The sequence below is a fragment of the Dipteris shenzhenensis genome, chromosome 25 (assembly GCF_047967505.1).
Source record: "Dipteris shenzhenensis isolate YYH24624 ecotype China chromosome 25, Dip_SZ_1.0, whole genome shotgun sequence".
NCBI classification, from domain to species: domain Eukaryota; kingdom Viridiplantae; phylum Streptophyta; class Polypodiopsida; order Gleicheniales; family Dipteridaceae; genus Dipteris; species Dipteris shenzhenensis.
Window position 1 is genome coordinate 38,461,765 of NC_141620.1, and position 16,316 is coordinate 38,478,080.

General features: G+C 47.5%; 1 protein-coding gene across 1 annotated transcript in view; it reads right to left on the reverse strand.

Annotated features, from left to right (window-relative positions):
• Positions 1 to 381: 381 nt before the first annotated feature.
• EMB25 (DEAD/DEAH box helicase) overlaps positions 382 to 16,316 on the reverse strand; it is a 253,561-nt gene continuing 237,626 nt past the window's right edge. Inside the window, exon 16 of the mRNA XM_087396283.1 lies at positions 382 to 1,110. Within this exon, the coding sequence (XP_087252409.1) occupies positions 1,012 to 1,110 (99 nt within the window). The 3' untranslated portion in view covers positions 382 to 1,011. The remainder of the gene's footprint in view (positions 1,111 to 16,316) is intronic.

Sequence of the window (16,316 nt, forward strand, 5' to 3'; positions counted from 1 at the left end):
CTCTTAAGTCTCATGCATCCACCACCCTCCTGCTCTTTTAGTATGGATCTTTCCCTTCTCTCATGCTTGCTTCCTTCTCCATAATGCAACCCAACCTCATCCCTCTCTCATGCTCTATTGAAATATAATATTTGACTCATGTAGCCCCTCTCAATCCTCCCATATGTACCCTGTCGCATAGTCATTCCCAACCTGCCCCTCTTCTTTGTTTGAACACCCCATCCCAAACCACCCCCCTGCACAAGGAAATTTGAAACCATCTCAGATTTCATTGCTTGGGATATTTTGCAATTCAAGCTTAGGCAAGAAACAATCTCATCACTTTTGAGTTGACACTGTCTACAATCTTTATTGTTGCATATGATAGAAAAGGTGATCAGATCTCATTTACGTGTGGAGGAAATGTAACATTCCAATCTAATCACTTTTGAGTTGACACTGTCTACAATCTTTATTGTTGCATATGATAAAAAAGGTGATCAGATATGGGATGGGCTATAAGAGGATGAGCTGTTTTCTCAATCTAATCTCATTTACGTGTGGAGGAAATGTAACATTCCAGTAGGAAAGTGAACTTTTACAACGTCCACCTTTAATGAACAAGGGGTTCTTCACAAATGTTTAATACGGCCCTTGTGGCTGACAACTCAATATATCAAGCCTCTTCTCATGGATTCAACGGTGACAGAAATCAAAAGAGTTGCATCAAATTAGACTAACTGTTGATATGCAAACACAAGACCATGAGCCCCTTTTGCCCTATTTGGTGCAGAGAACCTGTAGGTCTCTAAAGAATGAGTACATTTGATCAGTAATATGGCACAAGGCAACAGGGCTTCATTAAGATTACTCAGCAAAGCCCTGAAGTTCACAATTTACATGTCACTAACAAGGTATCTACTTCTTTCAACCTGCACATCATATATACATGCTGACGTGGAGATTGAATGGTATGGCTTCCTTGAAAAGGACCTATTGAAAATACGGTTGAAGTATCGCTGATGAATCTCTTTATGCTATCAATTCACTGATTGGACTTCGATCCATTATATCTGCTGCATATTTTGCTGTTTTCTGCAAACGAGGATCCACATGTGGAATCAACGGTAACTGCATAACACAGAACCACATAAATTAGATGTTTTTGTCTCTAAATCCACGAGTGCTCCTTGTAAAACCAATAAAATGCTCGGTAATACCGCTATGCTTCAGCACTTCTTTTCTAAATTAACAGTGATTGAAGCCAATGCAAGAAAAGGCACGTGATGTGACACATGTGCATGCTCGTGTGGCTCTTGAACATTTACATCTTGGGCAGCATAGATTAAAAAACTAGTGTCAAACAAAAAATTGGAGAGCTTTACCCCATTACAGCAGGGCTGTCAATATGTATTTCTTCCAATATGTCACTCATCAGCATATATCAAACTTGATATCAAGAAAATCCAAACATAGCAGATGATAGGATGTAGTCTATTTTAAGACTATGAATAACATAATGAGTATTTCATGTGTCTAGATAACTGTTTGAGGGGAGGGGTTCCTATCCTTCCGGAGGTGTTACCGGAGGCCAAAGGCCACTGGCATGAGAAGCATGAGTTTTGCAATGCTCTAATGCAATGGATCGTGCAGAGCGCACCGTGCAGTAGTGTGCGAGTGTCGTATGCTATACTGCAGTGAACAACGACGTACGAGTGCACTATGCTAAATGACAATCACCGGTGAACTCCACAACATAAGCAAAATAAGAAAATCCTACACTGGTGAACAATCCCCATATCGGGAAGAGACAAGAGAGATGAGAAAGTGACCGAGTTGGCCAATGTACATATCACTGGACGTGTCCCCAGGTCACAAGTCACAAGTCACAAGAATACACAAGTCGCAAATCACCAGAATACACAGGTCTATCCCCATAATAGACAAAGGGTACACACAAGTCTCTCCACATTCTCTCCTTGGCGAGCTCGTAGCTCTAGCCTCTATCTCTCCTCACTCTCCTCTCTTTCGCTCCCCTGCCGAATGCCGAATGCCCCCCTTTTCTCTCTCCCTTCTCCTTCATCCTCATCCCCCGCCTTGGAGGGTCCCTTCTTCGCTGAGAATCTCCCCTCTTTCTTCCCATTGGTCATCCTCTTATCTCCTTAGCTGTTGAGGATAGCCGTTGCGCCGCTGGCTCTCTTGATGGCTTCGGCGACTTCCTGACTCCCTGACTCGCCAGCCTGATGGTATAAATTCTCCATGTGCAGGTGAGCTGGTTCACCGCACCACTGCACCACTGTATCACTGAACCACTGTGTAATATAAATACTCCTGACTGCTCCATGTGCTAAGCTCACTCTCCGTGTGCGCAGCTCTTGATGACCTGTGGTTGACCTGTGTCGACCTGTGGTTGACCTGTGTCGACCTGTGGTTAACATGTGTCGACCTGTGGTTGACAGCCTCGGACAGTACTCCTGGATGAACCCGTGTGATCGCGTGGCTAACTTGTGTTGACACATGGTCAACATGTGGTCAACAGATGTCGTCATGTGGTCAACGCCTGTCGACAGGTGGTCGTGTGATAAGGTAACAGTTTCCCCCACCACTATCATTCACCGTCCCGGTGAATAGAAAGGTTGGACGAATCCGTCATAGAAAAATAAAGATGAACTTTCAAACCATGGATATGGTGATGGAGTGGGAAAAGGAAAGAGTACAAACCATGTGGTTGGCCGTGGGAGTAATCCAAGATTTGTATTAAGTGGAGATGTGAAAAATAAACTGCTGTATTACAAGGGACAGCATGGAAAATTGCAGAAAAAACTGAGTACAACTTGAGGTAAAACACTGATATTTACAGTGAGGGCCAAACAGCTTGGCAAAATCTAACAGTGCAAAACACCAACAGCCATGTATCAACTCTTCTATGAGATTACAGAGGGTGGTAAAGCTGCAGCCTGTTCCTCTGCCTTCTCCTCTTCCGCCTTCGTATGTGCCTCTGTGGCTTTTTGCGCATCCCTTTGCTCTGGCTCAGTCATAGGTATCTGTGGATGGGGTGCTTCCTCCTCACACTCAAGCGTGTCCATCACATTTCTCGGATTGTCATACTTGTCTTTATATCGGTGGTATCGCCGGTAGTAATGATCCTTTTGCTCTTGCAAGGTGGACTGGGAAGTCTGGAGGGTGACCAACTGCATCCGAAGAGCTGTGAATTCTTCCTCCATGGATGCACGCTTCTTTTCCAATTCAGCCACTCTGGATTCTGATTTTTCTTTGGCAATCTCAGAGGAAGACAAAGACTCTTTTCACTTGATAATCTCCTGGTGAAATCTGGTCACCTCCGTGACATGCTGGCTGTGCAAAGTTGCCAGAGCTGCAGCATGTTGGCTGCGTAAAGATGTCATTGCTGCTTCCCATTCCTGCCTGTGATTATGGAGGCGATCCTCAAGGGCAGCCTTCTGAATATTCCAAGCGATGTCACGGTCATGTATTGCTGAGTCCTTCTCTTTTTGCCACCTTTCCTCCTGTTGTCGAAGTGTCACGCTAGAGGCGCGCTGCTGGGCTGCCTGAGCTCTCTCGAATTCTAACTTTAAATGTTGCTGTTGAGAGAGGAGCTTATGAGCATAACCTGTGGAATTGAAGACCGCTGTCCCAAGCTGCGTGAAGGTGTCATCCATGATACGCTGAGCAAGATGCAGGGACCTTTTCATCCACGCATACCTGTCGCTGTAATTCATCCTGTCCGCCAAATTAATGACGTCCCCCAATTCCTCAAACATGTCAGGAAGAGCTCCCTCTTCCTCGGTTGACAGGTTTCCTGTAGGTGCCAATTTGTCCAAGTGCACAAAACATGTTGGGGCCCTGGAGATCTTCTTGTTCTGTGCGAGGCAGTCTTGCAAGGGAATGGTGAAGATTTGAGTGAGATCCTCCTCTTCCCCACATACTGGTGAGTGTTTTTTGTGAAGGACAGATAGTAGTTGGCTGTAATCTTCATTCTGTTTTTCCACCAGGGAAATATTTGAAAGAGGTGGGCCCGATGAAGCAGCTATGTGGGCCCGATGAAGCAGCTATGTAAGCTGTGAACATATCATTTTCATGAAGGGGTGGGCAATCCACAGATTTGGGCAGAATCCCTCTCTCAAATACCTCCTCCGATGCTGAAGTGGCCGATGGAGCATCTCCGCGAGAGGGGCTCCCACTCCCGTCTCTAGTCCTGTCTCTGCCTGGGGAGGCTGAAATGTGAAGTACACCCTGGGATGACATCTCCTGAGAAAGCCCATGGGAGTGGGAGTCGGGTCCCAGGCTAAGATTCAGGTCCAATACCTGGTCCAAAACATGGTCAGAGGTCGCCTGAACTGTGGTGATGACTGCATCGGTGAAAGTGGTAGGGGGTGAAGACGAAACAGCTGCAGTCCTGCGTAACAATACACCTGTCGAGGAAGTCCCGGGTACAACAGTCGTCGTCACGGGTACAACAGGAGGTGTACCTGGTGCAAGTCCTGGAGAAGCCTGGACAAGTGTGACTGATGGAGAGGCAAGTCCTGGCACGGGCACGACTGATGGAGATACAAGACATGTCACTGGTGGCAACCCTGTGGCACCGGTAACAGAATATACTGAAGAAGCTCCGGTGCAGACTTCATGAGGTGGCGCTCGCCGAGGTGTCCTCCTGAGCGAAAGAGGAGAAGAGGCAGTCCCGGGAGAAGGAACACTAGAAGTGACAGTAAACAATGTGGAAAAGGGGGTGATAGAAGGGGAGAGAGATGATGAAGGGAGGCGACCTGTGACAATGGAAGGAGGGTTGGCCTTCCACTGATGAAGTAAGAAGGTGAGGTGGGGCCCACAAGTACAGGTATATGTGCCCCGACGCTTGCGAACTGTGTTACGAAAGGCAGAGTAGAAGAGTGAGGCAAAATCATAGGGAGTGACCGAGAGAATGGAGTCTAAGGCAGAATGGATCGCCTTGGTGATGAAGAAGTGACCTGGGGCAGAGTAGAAGTGTGTGAACAAATACCTCGCTAGAAGCGCCTCTCGGCTGTTACCCTCGAGAACTTTCTTGCACTCATGTCCTCTGCGATGAGTTTTGCAGGTAGACAAGAAGGACAGGAATGTGGGTGAGCCGGTGTGAGGTGGCAAAAAGGGAAGTGTGGGAAGACGGAGATATGTGGATACGAGACTAGGAGTGAACATGTGACGGGAATTCAAGAATCCGAATGTGTCTGTTGCAAAGTCATAAGACTGAATGAACGCAGTACACATTTGGACATCCACCGGGGGAAGTGTGACATCATCAAACTCCACGAGAGACATGCGGGCTATCTCATCAGGTGACAAGATGCTAGATAGCTTGAGTGTGGGATCAAGGAAAGGTTTGAAAACCACCCGAATGATCGAGGAGGATGAAGCTGGGGGTGGAAGATCACAAGCCGTACTTTGTGGGGCCAAATCACCGTCACCGTTACTGTGACCACTGTGCCCACTGGATGCCATGGATGGTGTTTTGATTGTACCTGTGGGGGGCAGATAGTCAAAGCTTCCATGATCTGAATCAGAGGAACTCGAAAAGGGGGATAGCTCCTCATCCGATATGATAGTGATCCTGTCGGAGGGAGGTGAATCTGCAACTGCTCGAGGTCGTTTCGAAGTGCTTTGTGGTGTAGACCCGGCACCCACGTCATCAGTGGTGCGCTTGCCAAGTGATGCCATGGAAGATGGGCCCGATCCTGTCGTGTGGCCTGCTCGAGCCCGATGGAAGTCAACGAATAAAGTATCGGGGGGTAATCTGGGTTTGAACTTGTGGCGAGAGGCACGGATAGGCATGAACGATGGCGTCGTACGAAGAGGAAAAGAGTACAGAGGGGGTGTCGATGTCGAGGTCTGGAGAGGCAAGGAAGAAGGAGGAGGTGTAAAAGAGTACGGAGGGGGTGTCGATGTCGAGGTCTGGAGAGGCAAGGAGGAAGGAGGAGGTGTTGAGGTCGAGGTTAAGCCCGGAATGCTACGAGAGAATACTTTAGCAGATCCACCAGTGCAGGCCTAGGCTTCGATGGAGAGGAAAAGAGTGAGGAAGGGGTGTCGGTGGAGAGGGAGAGTAAAAGGACGGATGTAGACTAGGGGGGAGGAGGGGGGCTGGAGCTAGGAGGGGAGAAGGGGATATGCAGAGGGTGTAGGGAGGAGAAGGGGTGAGAGCTGCGCAGGAGAGGGGGACGTAGGCTGTGCGCAGGAGAAGGGGGGAAGGGCAGGTAGAGGGAGAGGAGGGAGGTGCTGCGCAGGAAGGAGGGGGAGAAGCAGGGTGGTGAGGATAGAAAGAGAGGGGGGCTGTTGCGCAGGAGGGGAGGGGGCAGGTAGAGGGAGAGGAGGGAGGTGCTGCGCAGGAAGGAGGGGGAGAAGCAGGGTGGTGAGGAGAGGAAGAGAGGGGGGGGCTGGAGCTGTTGCGCAGGAGGGGAGGGGGCAGGTAGAGGGAGAGGAGGGAGGAGAGGGAGCTGCGTGGAGAGGGAGCGAGCTGGTTGCCAAGGAGAGGAGAGTTGGGAGGAGGATAGTTGGCCACCCAACTAGGGCGCTTGTGAATGTGGTATATAAAGGGTGGAGAAACCAATGGAGGGGAGAGAAAGCCAGAAAGCAAATCCGCCAAACTTAACCTTATCCACCAAAAATAGTATATCCACTAAATTTAGCATATTCGTCAAATTTAGCTTATTGCCAAATTTAGCATATCTGCCACATTTAGCTAAGTGCCAAAAATAGGTTGGACGTGCATCAGGATGATGGAAGATGGAAGAAAAAGAGATCAGTGTGACAAAGGTGGAAAGAGAAGGTATTTGTAAGAGGGAGGTAGGGGTTTGGTCATAGGGTGGAAAGAGAAGGTGTTTGTAAGAGGGAGGTGGAGAGTTGGACATAGGGTGGAAAGAGAAGGGTTTTGTAAGAGAGAGGTAGGGGGTGGGACATAGGGTGGAAAGAGAAGGTGTTTGTAAGAGAGAGGTAGAACTTGGACAGAGGGTGGAAAGAGAAGAGTTTTGTAAGAGAGAGGTAGGAAGTTGGACAGAGGGTGGAAAGAGAAGGTGTTTGTAAGAGAGAGGTAGAAGTTGGACATAGGGTGGAAAGAGAAGGTTTTTGTAAGAGAGAGGTAGGGAGTTGGACAGAGGGTGGAAAGAGAAGGTGTTTGTAAGAGAGAGGTAGAAGTTGGACAGAGGGTGGAAAGAGAAGGTTTTTGTAAGAGAGAGGTAGGGAGTTGGACAGAGGGTGGAAAGAGAAGGTGTTTGTAAGAGAGAGGTAGGGAGTTGGACAGAGGGTGGAAAGAGAAGGTGTTTGTAAGAGAGAGGTAGGGAGTTAGACAGAGGGTGGAAAGAGAAGGTTTTTGTAAGAGAGAGGTAGGGAGTTGGAGAGGGTGGAAAGAGAAGGTGTTTGTAAGAGAGAGGTAGAACTTGGACAGAGGGTGGAAAGAGAAGAGTTTTGTAAGAGAGAGGTAGGGAGTTGGACAGAGGGTGGAAAGAGAAGGTGTTTGTAAGAGAGAGGTAGAAGTTGGACAGAGGGTGGAAAGAGAAGGTTTTTGTAAGAGAGAGGTAGGGAGTTGGGACAGAGGGTGGAAAGAGAAGGTGTTTGTAAGAGAGAGGTAGGGAGTTGGACAGAGGGTGGAAAGAGAAGCTGTTTGTAAGAGAGAGGTAGGGAGTTAGACAGAGGGTGGAAAGAGAAGATTTTTGTAAGAGAGAGGTAGGGAGTTGGACAGAGGGTGGAAAGAGAAGGTGTTTGTAAGAGAGAGGTAGAACTTGGACAGAGGCATAGTTGCACGAAACGTACGTTTCGTGACAGGAAACAGAAACGGCGAAACGGAAACGCCGTTTCGTTAAGAAACGGCGTTTCGTTTTTGCTGTTTTTCCCAGAAACCCTAAAAACGGGTTTTCTCTCTTTTCTTTCGGATTTCGCCGCGGCCTGCTCCGTTTTTCGCCGCCTCCTTCCAGAATCCAGCCTCCTTCCAGCATCCTTCAAGCTCTCTCCATCCCGATTCCCATCCTTTGCTCTTGGACCTGCCCTCACCTCCATCCGTCTCTGAGCTCTCTCCATCCTCTTCATCCTTTGCTCCATCTTCTCCATCCTTGGCAGCCTGCTCTCCTGACTCCATCCCTCCATCCTTCTTCTCTCCATCCTCTCTTTAATCTTACCTTCTACCTCTCCATCCTCCTCCTCTCCATTCTCCTTCACTTCTACCTCTCCATCCTCTTTTACCTCTATCTCTCCATCCTCCTTCTACAATCTACCTCCCATCCTTTCTCACGAGTCACTTGTGACCTCTCCATCCTCCTTCTCACCTCTCCATCCTCCTCAATGCCGAGAGATGCTTATTGGGTCCATGTCTCCCTCCTGGATAGTTATAAAGGAGGCGGTGGCTCCAAGAAGTGGAGATGCAACTATTGCGGCGTAAGCAAGACGGGGTCTGTCACACGGGTGAAAGACCATCTAGCAGGTGTTCCCTGCAAGGATGTAGGACCTTGTGAGTTCGTGCCTACTGCAGTGAAAGGTGGCCTAGCAGAATGGAAGCGTGCGCGTATGGCAGCCTTGGCTGCAAAAAGTGGAGGACAAGGGCTGCAAGATGAAGAAGAGGCTGCTGACACTGAGCCATTGGATGATGCCAGCACATTGGGTTCTGCAAAGAGAAGTAGAGGGGCATCAACTACATCGAGCGCAGGTCCTAGTGCCACAAGAACACCCTTGCCACATGGATCAATTAGTGTGGATGCTAGTGCGGGGAAAAGAGGATCACTGCAAAGGTCTAGCATTCAAGCACGCTTGCAAAAGCAAGCAGTGAAGGAGGCCACTAGTGAGCTCACAAAGCTCTTCATACAATGTGCAATACCCTTTCATGTGGCGAAGACTACACGATGGAGGAAGGCCATGAGAGCCGTAAGCCGCATTGGGTATGAATGGGAAGGGCCTACATATGAGGCCTTGCGGACAAGAGAGCTAAGAAGAGAGAGGGAATGTGTGGAAGACCAAATGAAGCCCTTGAAAGAGACTTGGAAAAAATATGGATGCACACTCTTATGCGATGGATGGTCAGATGCACGCAAGAGGAATGTGTACAATATTTTAGTATCTTCTTGCAAGGGAACCATGTTCTTGAGAGCCATAGATGCTTCCACTGCAGGTACAGTGATTACAGGGCTGTATATTTGGGAGCATTTACGGGCAGCCATTATGGAGATAGGTGTTGAGTATGTGGTGCAGGTGGTGACAGATAATGGCAGCAATTGTGTGTCAATGGGTGCCATGTTAGAAGATGAGTTCCCTAAGATTGTGTGGACACCCTGTGCCTCACATTGCCTTGATCTTTTGATCGAGGACCTAGGGAAGATACCTTGGATTGATGCCATCTTCTCCACAGCCCGCAGTATCGTGAAGTTTGTCATGAAGAGACCCAAAGTCCTCAGCATCTATCGGGCTTATAGTGACCTTGAGCTATTGAAACCTCCAACCACAAGGTTTGCTTACATGTTCATAGTGGTGGAGAGGCTTGTGCGAGTGCGCCAGGGCTTGTTGCGCACGGTTGTGTCTCGGGAGTGGGGAGATTGGGATGATAGAGGCCAAGCAAAGTCTATCAAATTTTTTCGCATGATCATGGATGAGTCTTGGTGGAATGAGGCAGAGGCATTAATCAAATCGATTAATCCTATCTACACGGTGCTTCGCATCACAGACATGGAGGGAAGCACATTAGGGCTCTTGTACGAGTTTATGGACAAGATTGGAGAGGCCCTCAACAGAAACACTTCCCTATCGCCTGATAAGTAAGACTTTTTACTTTTGTAATATGTATAATTATTGCAGTTACTAAATGGCAATTTGTTATCATGAAGCCTGGAATTTTCAGATATATATTATGTATGTACTTACTACTATTATCTATAGTCTATGAATTTTGCATGCATAATGCATTCTAATTTCTTGTGGCATGATTTAGGGTTGAGTCCATCCGTGCTATATGGAATAAGCGGTGGAATTGGTTCCACCGCCCAATCCATGCGGTGGCACATGTATTGCATCCGCTCTGGCGCAGTCAAGAGCAATATGAGAATGACGAGTTGGAGGAGGGGATGCAACAGTATCTACAAAATTGGACGGGTGGTGACTTGGAGATGCAACGAAGACTGGAGGATGAACTTCTATTGTTCCGCAATCATAGCCTCTCCTTTGGTCGACCTACAGCTAGGCTCCGAGAGACACAGTTGCAACCTGTCTCCTGGTGGGAGAAATATGGCAACTGTACTCCTACTTTGGTAAGAGTCTAAGAGACAAGTTTCAACGCCACTAGTTGGAGCTTAGTCGTTAAGTAATTTGAAGTTTTATCTACTACAAATATGTTTAAAGTTATCAAGTTCCTGATACTTATCTCGGCTTAATTGGCTTATGGCAGAAACGCCTTGCTATACGTGTTCTCTCACAAGACTGCAGTTCCGGTCCTTGTGAGAGGAACTGGAGCACTTGGGCCCTCTTTCACACAAAGAAGAGGAACAGATTGAGGACGGCTCAATTGGAGCGGTTGGTGTTTTGTCATTGCAACCTCCGTCTCCTTGAGTTCACCGCCGGCTGCCCCGAACCTCGCCAAGTAAATGTAGACAAGGTGGACGTGGAGAAGATGGAGGTCATACCAGATATCCCACGGGAGGAGCTGGACATATACACCATGTTGTATGAGGAGCTGTCAGCACCAGCACACCACACACGATCATACACTCAACCATCTGGAGATGGTGCTAGTACTTCAGTTGCACCCGATGGTCCTGATCCTGATGTTGATGATTCTTCTTCAGACAGTGACACAGATGCCTCGAACTTATCTGAGGACGCAGAGGATGACGATGACGAGGAGGCCATGGATGATGCAGATGATCAGTAGTCCTGCTGTTTTTTTATATCATCCATGAGTGCTTTTATTTTGAGTCTTGCATGACTCATGAGTCATGAGTCATGAATCATGATCATGAAATTTGTGGACCATGAATCATGATCGTCTATGGAGTCTGGACATTGAATACTTTCAAGTTTCAAGTTTCAAGTTTCAAGTTTCAAGTTTCAACTTGTGTGCTAAGTTTAAACTTTAAGTACTTCAAACTTCTAAATTTCAGATTCTTGTAATGCCAAACTTGTTAGTCATGACTCATGATACATGTTGATTTCAGATTATTGAAGCATCATTCAAGAATTTAGAATCATAGAGGCATGAACCATGAATGATGCATTGATGCTTGAAGGCTGAAGCCTGAAGCTTCAGCCTTCAAGTATAGATAATTGTAATTTGTATTATGTATGATTTGCACTCTATTGATAATTATATTATGTATAAAAAATAAATTTTTATACATAAATTGTATCATATTGCCGTTTCTTCCGTTTCCGTTTCGGCGGAGCCCGGAAACTCCGTTTCTTCCGTTTCTTCCGTTTCCGTTTCTTCCGTTTCCGTTTCGGCTGGTAACTATGGACAGAGGGTGGAAAGAGGAGAGTTTTGTAAGAGAGAGGTAGGGAGTTGGACAGAGGGTGGAAAGAGAAGGTTTTTGTAAGAGAGAGGTAGGAAGTTAGACAGAGGGTGGAAAGAGAAGGTTTTTGTAAGAGAGAGGTAGGGAGTTGGACAGAGGGTGGAAAGAGAAGGTTTTTTGTAAGAGAGAGGTAGGGAGTTGGACAGAGGGTGGAAAGAGAAGGTGTTTGTAAGAGAGAGGTAGAACTTGGACAGAGGGTGGAAAGAGAAGAGTTTTGTAAGAGAGAGGTAGGGAGTTGGACAGAGGGTGGAAAGAGAAGGTGTTTGTAAGAGAGAGGTAGAAGTTGGACAGAGGGTGGAAAGAGAAGGTTTTTGTAAGAGAGAGGTAGGGAGTTGGACAGAAGGTAGAAGGAGAAGGATTTTGTAAAACAGGATGAAAAGGGGAGGTCGTAGTTAGAGAGAGAAAGTAACACAAAGTGAAAAAGGGAGGCCGCATTTTAAGGGTGGTCATTTAGAGAGAGATAGTGGCACGAGATGAAAAAAGGTGGTCACACTTAGAGAGAGAAAGTGGCTCGGGGTGAAAAATGGAGGGCTCACTTAGAGAAAGAAAGTGACACTTGGGTGGAAAGAGAAGGACCCATTTAGAGAGAAAAATTGGCACCAAGGGCAGAGAGGAGGAGCCATGTAGAGAGAGAAAGTGGCACTAGGGGCAGAGAGGAGGACCCTTGTAGAAAGAGAAAGTGGCCCTCACTCAGAGGGAGAAGATGTCACCAGGAAGGAGAAGGATTAGGAGGGTGTTTTCTCATTGATCATGGTACCTCTTGATGCGTGACCCATTCACCGGGGCAGGTAGAAGTCTGCCTTCTAAAGTGGCCAAGTAGACTCCGCCACTTGGGATAAGCTTGGCAATGAGAAATGGACCTGTCCAACCACTCACAAACTTAGGTTTGTGTTTGAGAAACTTACTGGAATACAAGAGTACTAAATCTCCGACTTTGAAATTCCTTTTTCTGAGGTTCCGGTCATGCCAAGCTTTGTGTCGCTTCTGCCAAACTTCTTGAGCGAAAACTGCTTCACGTCGATGCTCTGCCAGGGCTTCCAAATCCCACAAGCGTTCCATTGTGCAGGCTTCAAGGTTGTCATTTTTGTCTGGAAGAATCCTGTGAGTGTCAAGATGAAATTCATAAGGCATAACGGCCTCCAGTCCATAGACCAGCTCGAAGGGTGAATACCCAGTACTCGCCTTGTAAGCCGTTCGATAGGCGAATAAAGCAGCTGGAAGTATGTCGTCCCAATCGGCTAGAGAATTTAGGCAAAGTCGATGCACGATCCCGCACATTGTGCGATTTGAGCTCTCAGCTAGACCATTGGCACGTGGGTAATAAGGAGATGAAAATTTGTGAACTATTTGAAGCAGGTGAACTAGTGCAGCAATGGTGTCATTTAGGAAGTGAGAGATGATCTGGTCATATAGAAATGTGGCTACTACCTGGGCTGTACAGTTCTTGACTGCCTTGGCTTCGACCCATTTGGTTCCATAGTCGGTGGCAAGCAGAGCATACTTGTTCCCTCGGCGTGTGGCAGGAGAGATGGGTCCAATGAAATCCAATCCCCAGCGATAGAAGGGAGGCACCGGAGTGAATGGTTTGAGAGGGAGGTACTCACGCCTGGTAGGCTTGGGGCCCGCTCGTTGACATGAATCACATCTGGTCACATGAACATGGCAGTCGCGGAAGAGCTTGGGCCACCAGAACCCTGCTCGCATGATCTTACGAGCAGTAGCATCTGAGGCCATATGCCCTCCACCTATGCCAGCATGTGCCTCTTTAAGAATGGATTGTGTCTCATGTGGAAGCACACACCGCCTCAACATCTGATCCTTCCCAAGCTTGTATAATTGACCTGCAATCAACTTAAAAGGAGCAGCTTGAAGGATCCGTTTGCGTTTCTCTGTTGGAGTTAATCCTGGAGGAAAGCCACCTGTAGACAAGAGGTGTACGATGTTGGCATACCATGGTGGGAAGCAGTCCACCGCAAATAGGCATTCATCAGGTAGTTCTGTTATTCCGAACAAGCCCGCATCGGGTAAGTCATCGGTGATACCACTGGCTGGTTCCCCGGAATGTAACCTAGACAAGTGGTCTGCAGGTTGATGCAGTCTCCCAGCCCTCACCACAATGTCGAATTCAAATTCTTGAAAGAGAAGAATCCATCTGCTTATCCGGCCACCAAGAGTAGGCTTATTCAATAAATACTTAAGAGCTTGATGATCAGTGATGATCACAAACTTGTTGCCCAAGAGGTAGTGACGATACTTGGTCATGGCATAAACCATGCCGAGACCCTCCCTTTCTGTGGTACTGTAATTGCGTTCTGCTCCATTGAGTTGTCGACTCGCGAAGTAGATGGGCAAATCAATCTTAGTATCCTGGTTAGGTTGGGCGAGTATAGCACCTACTGCCCACCCACTAGCATCCACATGGACATGAAAAATTACATCCCAATCAGGCTGCCTGAGGATGGGGGCCTTCACGAGGCGATGCTTCAGATCATCAAAGGCTAGTTGTTGTGGGGTGGCCCAGACAAACGATCGGTCTTGATGTAGGAGTTCTGTCAGTGCAATAGCAATGTCGGCATAGAAACGTATGAACCTTCGGTAATATCCTACATGCCCTAAGAAGGACTTCACCTCTTTCGGTGTACGAGGAATGGGTAATGAGATGATCACCTCTACCTTTGCGGGATCCGTGGTCATGCCCTCAGCAGAAACAATATGACCAAGGAGAACACCTCGGAGTGCGAGAAAGAAACATTTGTCAGGGTTCAAACACAAGCGCACTTCTCTGCACTTATCAAAGACCCATCTCAACTTATGTAGATGATCATTTTGTATGGCCGGATCAAGATGGGAGGCCGATTTACCATTAAAAACAGAGAAGTCATCTAGAAATACCTCAAGAAACTTGCCGATATTCTCTTGAAAGAGTTTGGTTACAAGTCGTTGAAAGGTTGCCGGGGCATTACATAGTCCAAAGGGCATCATTCGGTAGGCGTATGTTCCCCATTGAGTGACAAAGGTAGTCTTGGGCTGATCCTGTTCTTTCACTCGGACTTGGTTGTACCCGCTATATCCATCCATGAATGAGTATAAAGCATGTCCTGCCACTGTCTCCAACACTCTATCTGTGAAGGGAAGGGGGAACCTATCACGTCGTGTTGCAGCATTCAAACTCCGATAGTCAACACATATTCTAAGTTTGCCGGTCTCTCTTTTGGGTACAATGACAATTCCACTGACCCAATCGGAGTAATCCACTGGGTAGATTAATCCTGCTTGCTCCATTTTCTGTATATCTGTTTGGACTGCCTTGCCATAGTTGGGATTCATGCGGTATGGACCTTTAATCACAGGGTCTGCATCGGGATATAAGTCGATGCTATGCTCCATGAAATCAGCGGGCACCCCCTTCAGATCCTTGTAGGACCAAGCAAAGACATCCACAAATTCTTTAAAAAGGTCGGTGACTGCAGCTAGAAGATAGTCATGTTCCCAGACCCAAGCGGCTAACTTCAAATGCCTGGGTTGGTCCTCACTTCCAATGTTGAGATACTGCCAGTTCCGTGCCTCATCAACAGGGGCAATGCATTGGGATGTTGAGGTATTTGGTTCACCCATTCTCAGTCCTGTATGTGCTGGAGTATCTTCAAGGGGAAAGTCCCCCTCCACTTCTCTCAACCAAGATGAGGGGTAAGTAACTGGGGGGTTCTCAGGCATTGACTGAGATGTAGAATCAGTAGATGTTGCAGATGCTGTGTGCCTTCGATGCCTCGGTGACTGTTTCAGCATGCCCCGGTAAGGTAAGCCTTCCACCTCATAAGTGGTTTCCGGACGGTCTTGAATTGAGGGGTGGTCGGCTTCTGATAAGAAAAGGTCAAGCAAAGTGAGATCGGCCATGTCCTCATCGCTGTATCCGGTATGCACCCTGGGTCCTCCCAAGACCTTAAGCTGTTGGTGGTGATTCTCCTCAAGTTCAGCAATGTCTATGTCACTTTCGTCTAAATCACTATCATCATCAATCTCGTCTTCATTAGTGTTCCTGTTTTCTCTATCACCATCATTGCACTTAGCAGCACCATGGTTGTACACCGTAGTACCATGGTTGTGCACCGTAATACCATGATTGTACTCTGAAGTACCATTGGTGGGTTGTGCCCTACTAGCCTCGTCCCTAGGAGATCCTTCATTGTATCCTATAGTATTGTCAGCATCATTTTGACCAATGTCCTCCATGTCGGCCACTGGACGATCCTCAATGTTTACTACAGTACCATCATTGTCCTCAGTACGATCTGTGGTGTCCACTGTAGTACCCCTAGTGACCATTCTCTTATACATGTGTGGACTATTGCAAAGTCCAAAGGGCATCCTTTCGTAAACTAGTTCAGCCAGACCCTGTCGTTCTGGGTGGATTTCTGATACTGCAAGTAGCTGTTCTTCTTGATCTTCTTGTTGGCATAGTTCCACCATGTTGACCGCTAATGAGCCCAGGGCTCCCATCCAATCCAAAATGACAGCCTCCTCGTCTTCTTGATCAGCCCGATCCAACAAGTAGGTCAAACTTTCAAATCCTTCTAGGGTTGTCTCCTCATTGATACCTTGGTCACCACCCCTGGGCCAGTCCCCACAGGCCCAATGCTCCTCTTCGACTCCGGCTTGTTCTTCAAAATCCTCCTCTCCTAGTTCTATTGGTATGTGCCTTGCCTGCCCTGTGACCATATCTATTTCGAGGGATGTCGATCCCAGGGGCAATCGAACTTCATCAGTTGACCAATCCTGAATGGCTTTTGAAGACCGCAACCATGGACGACCAAGAAG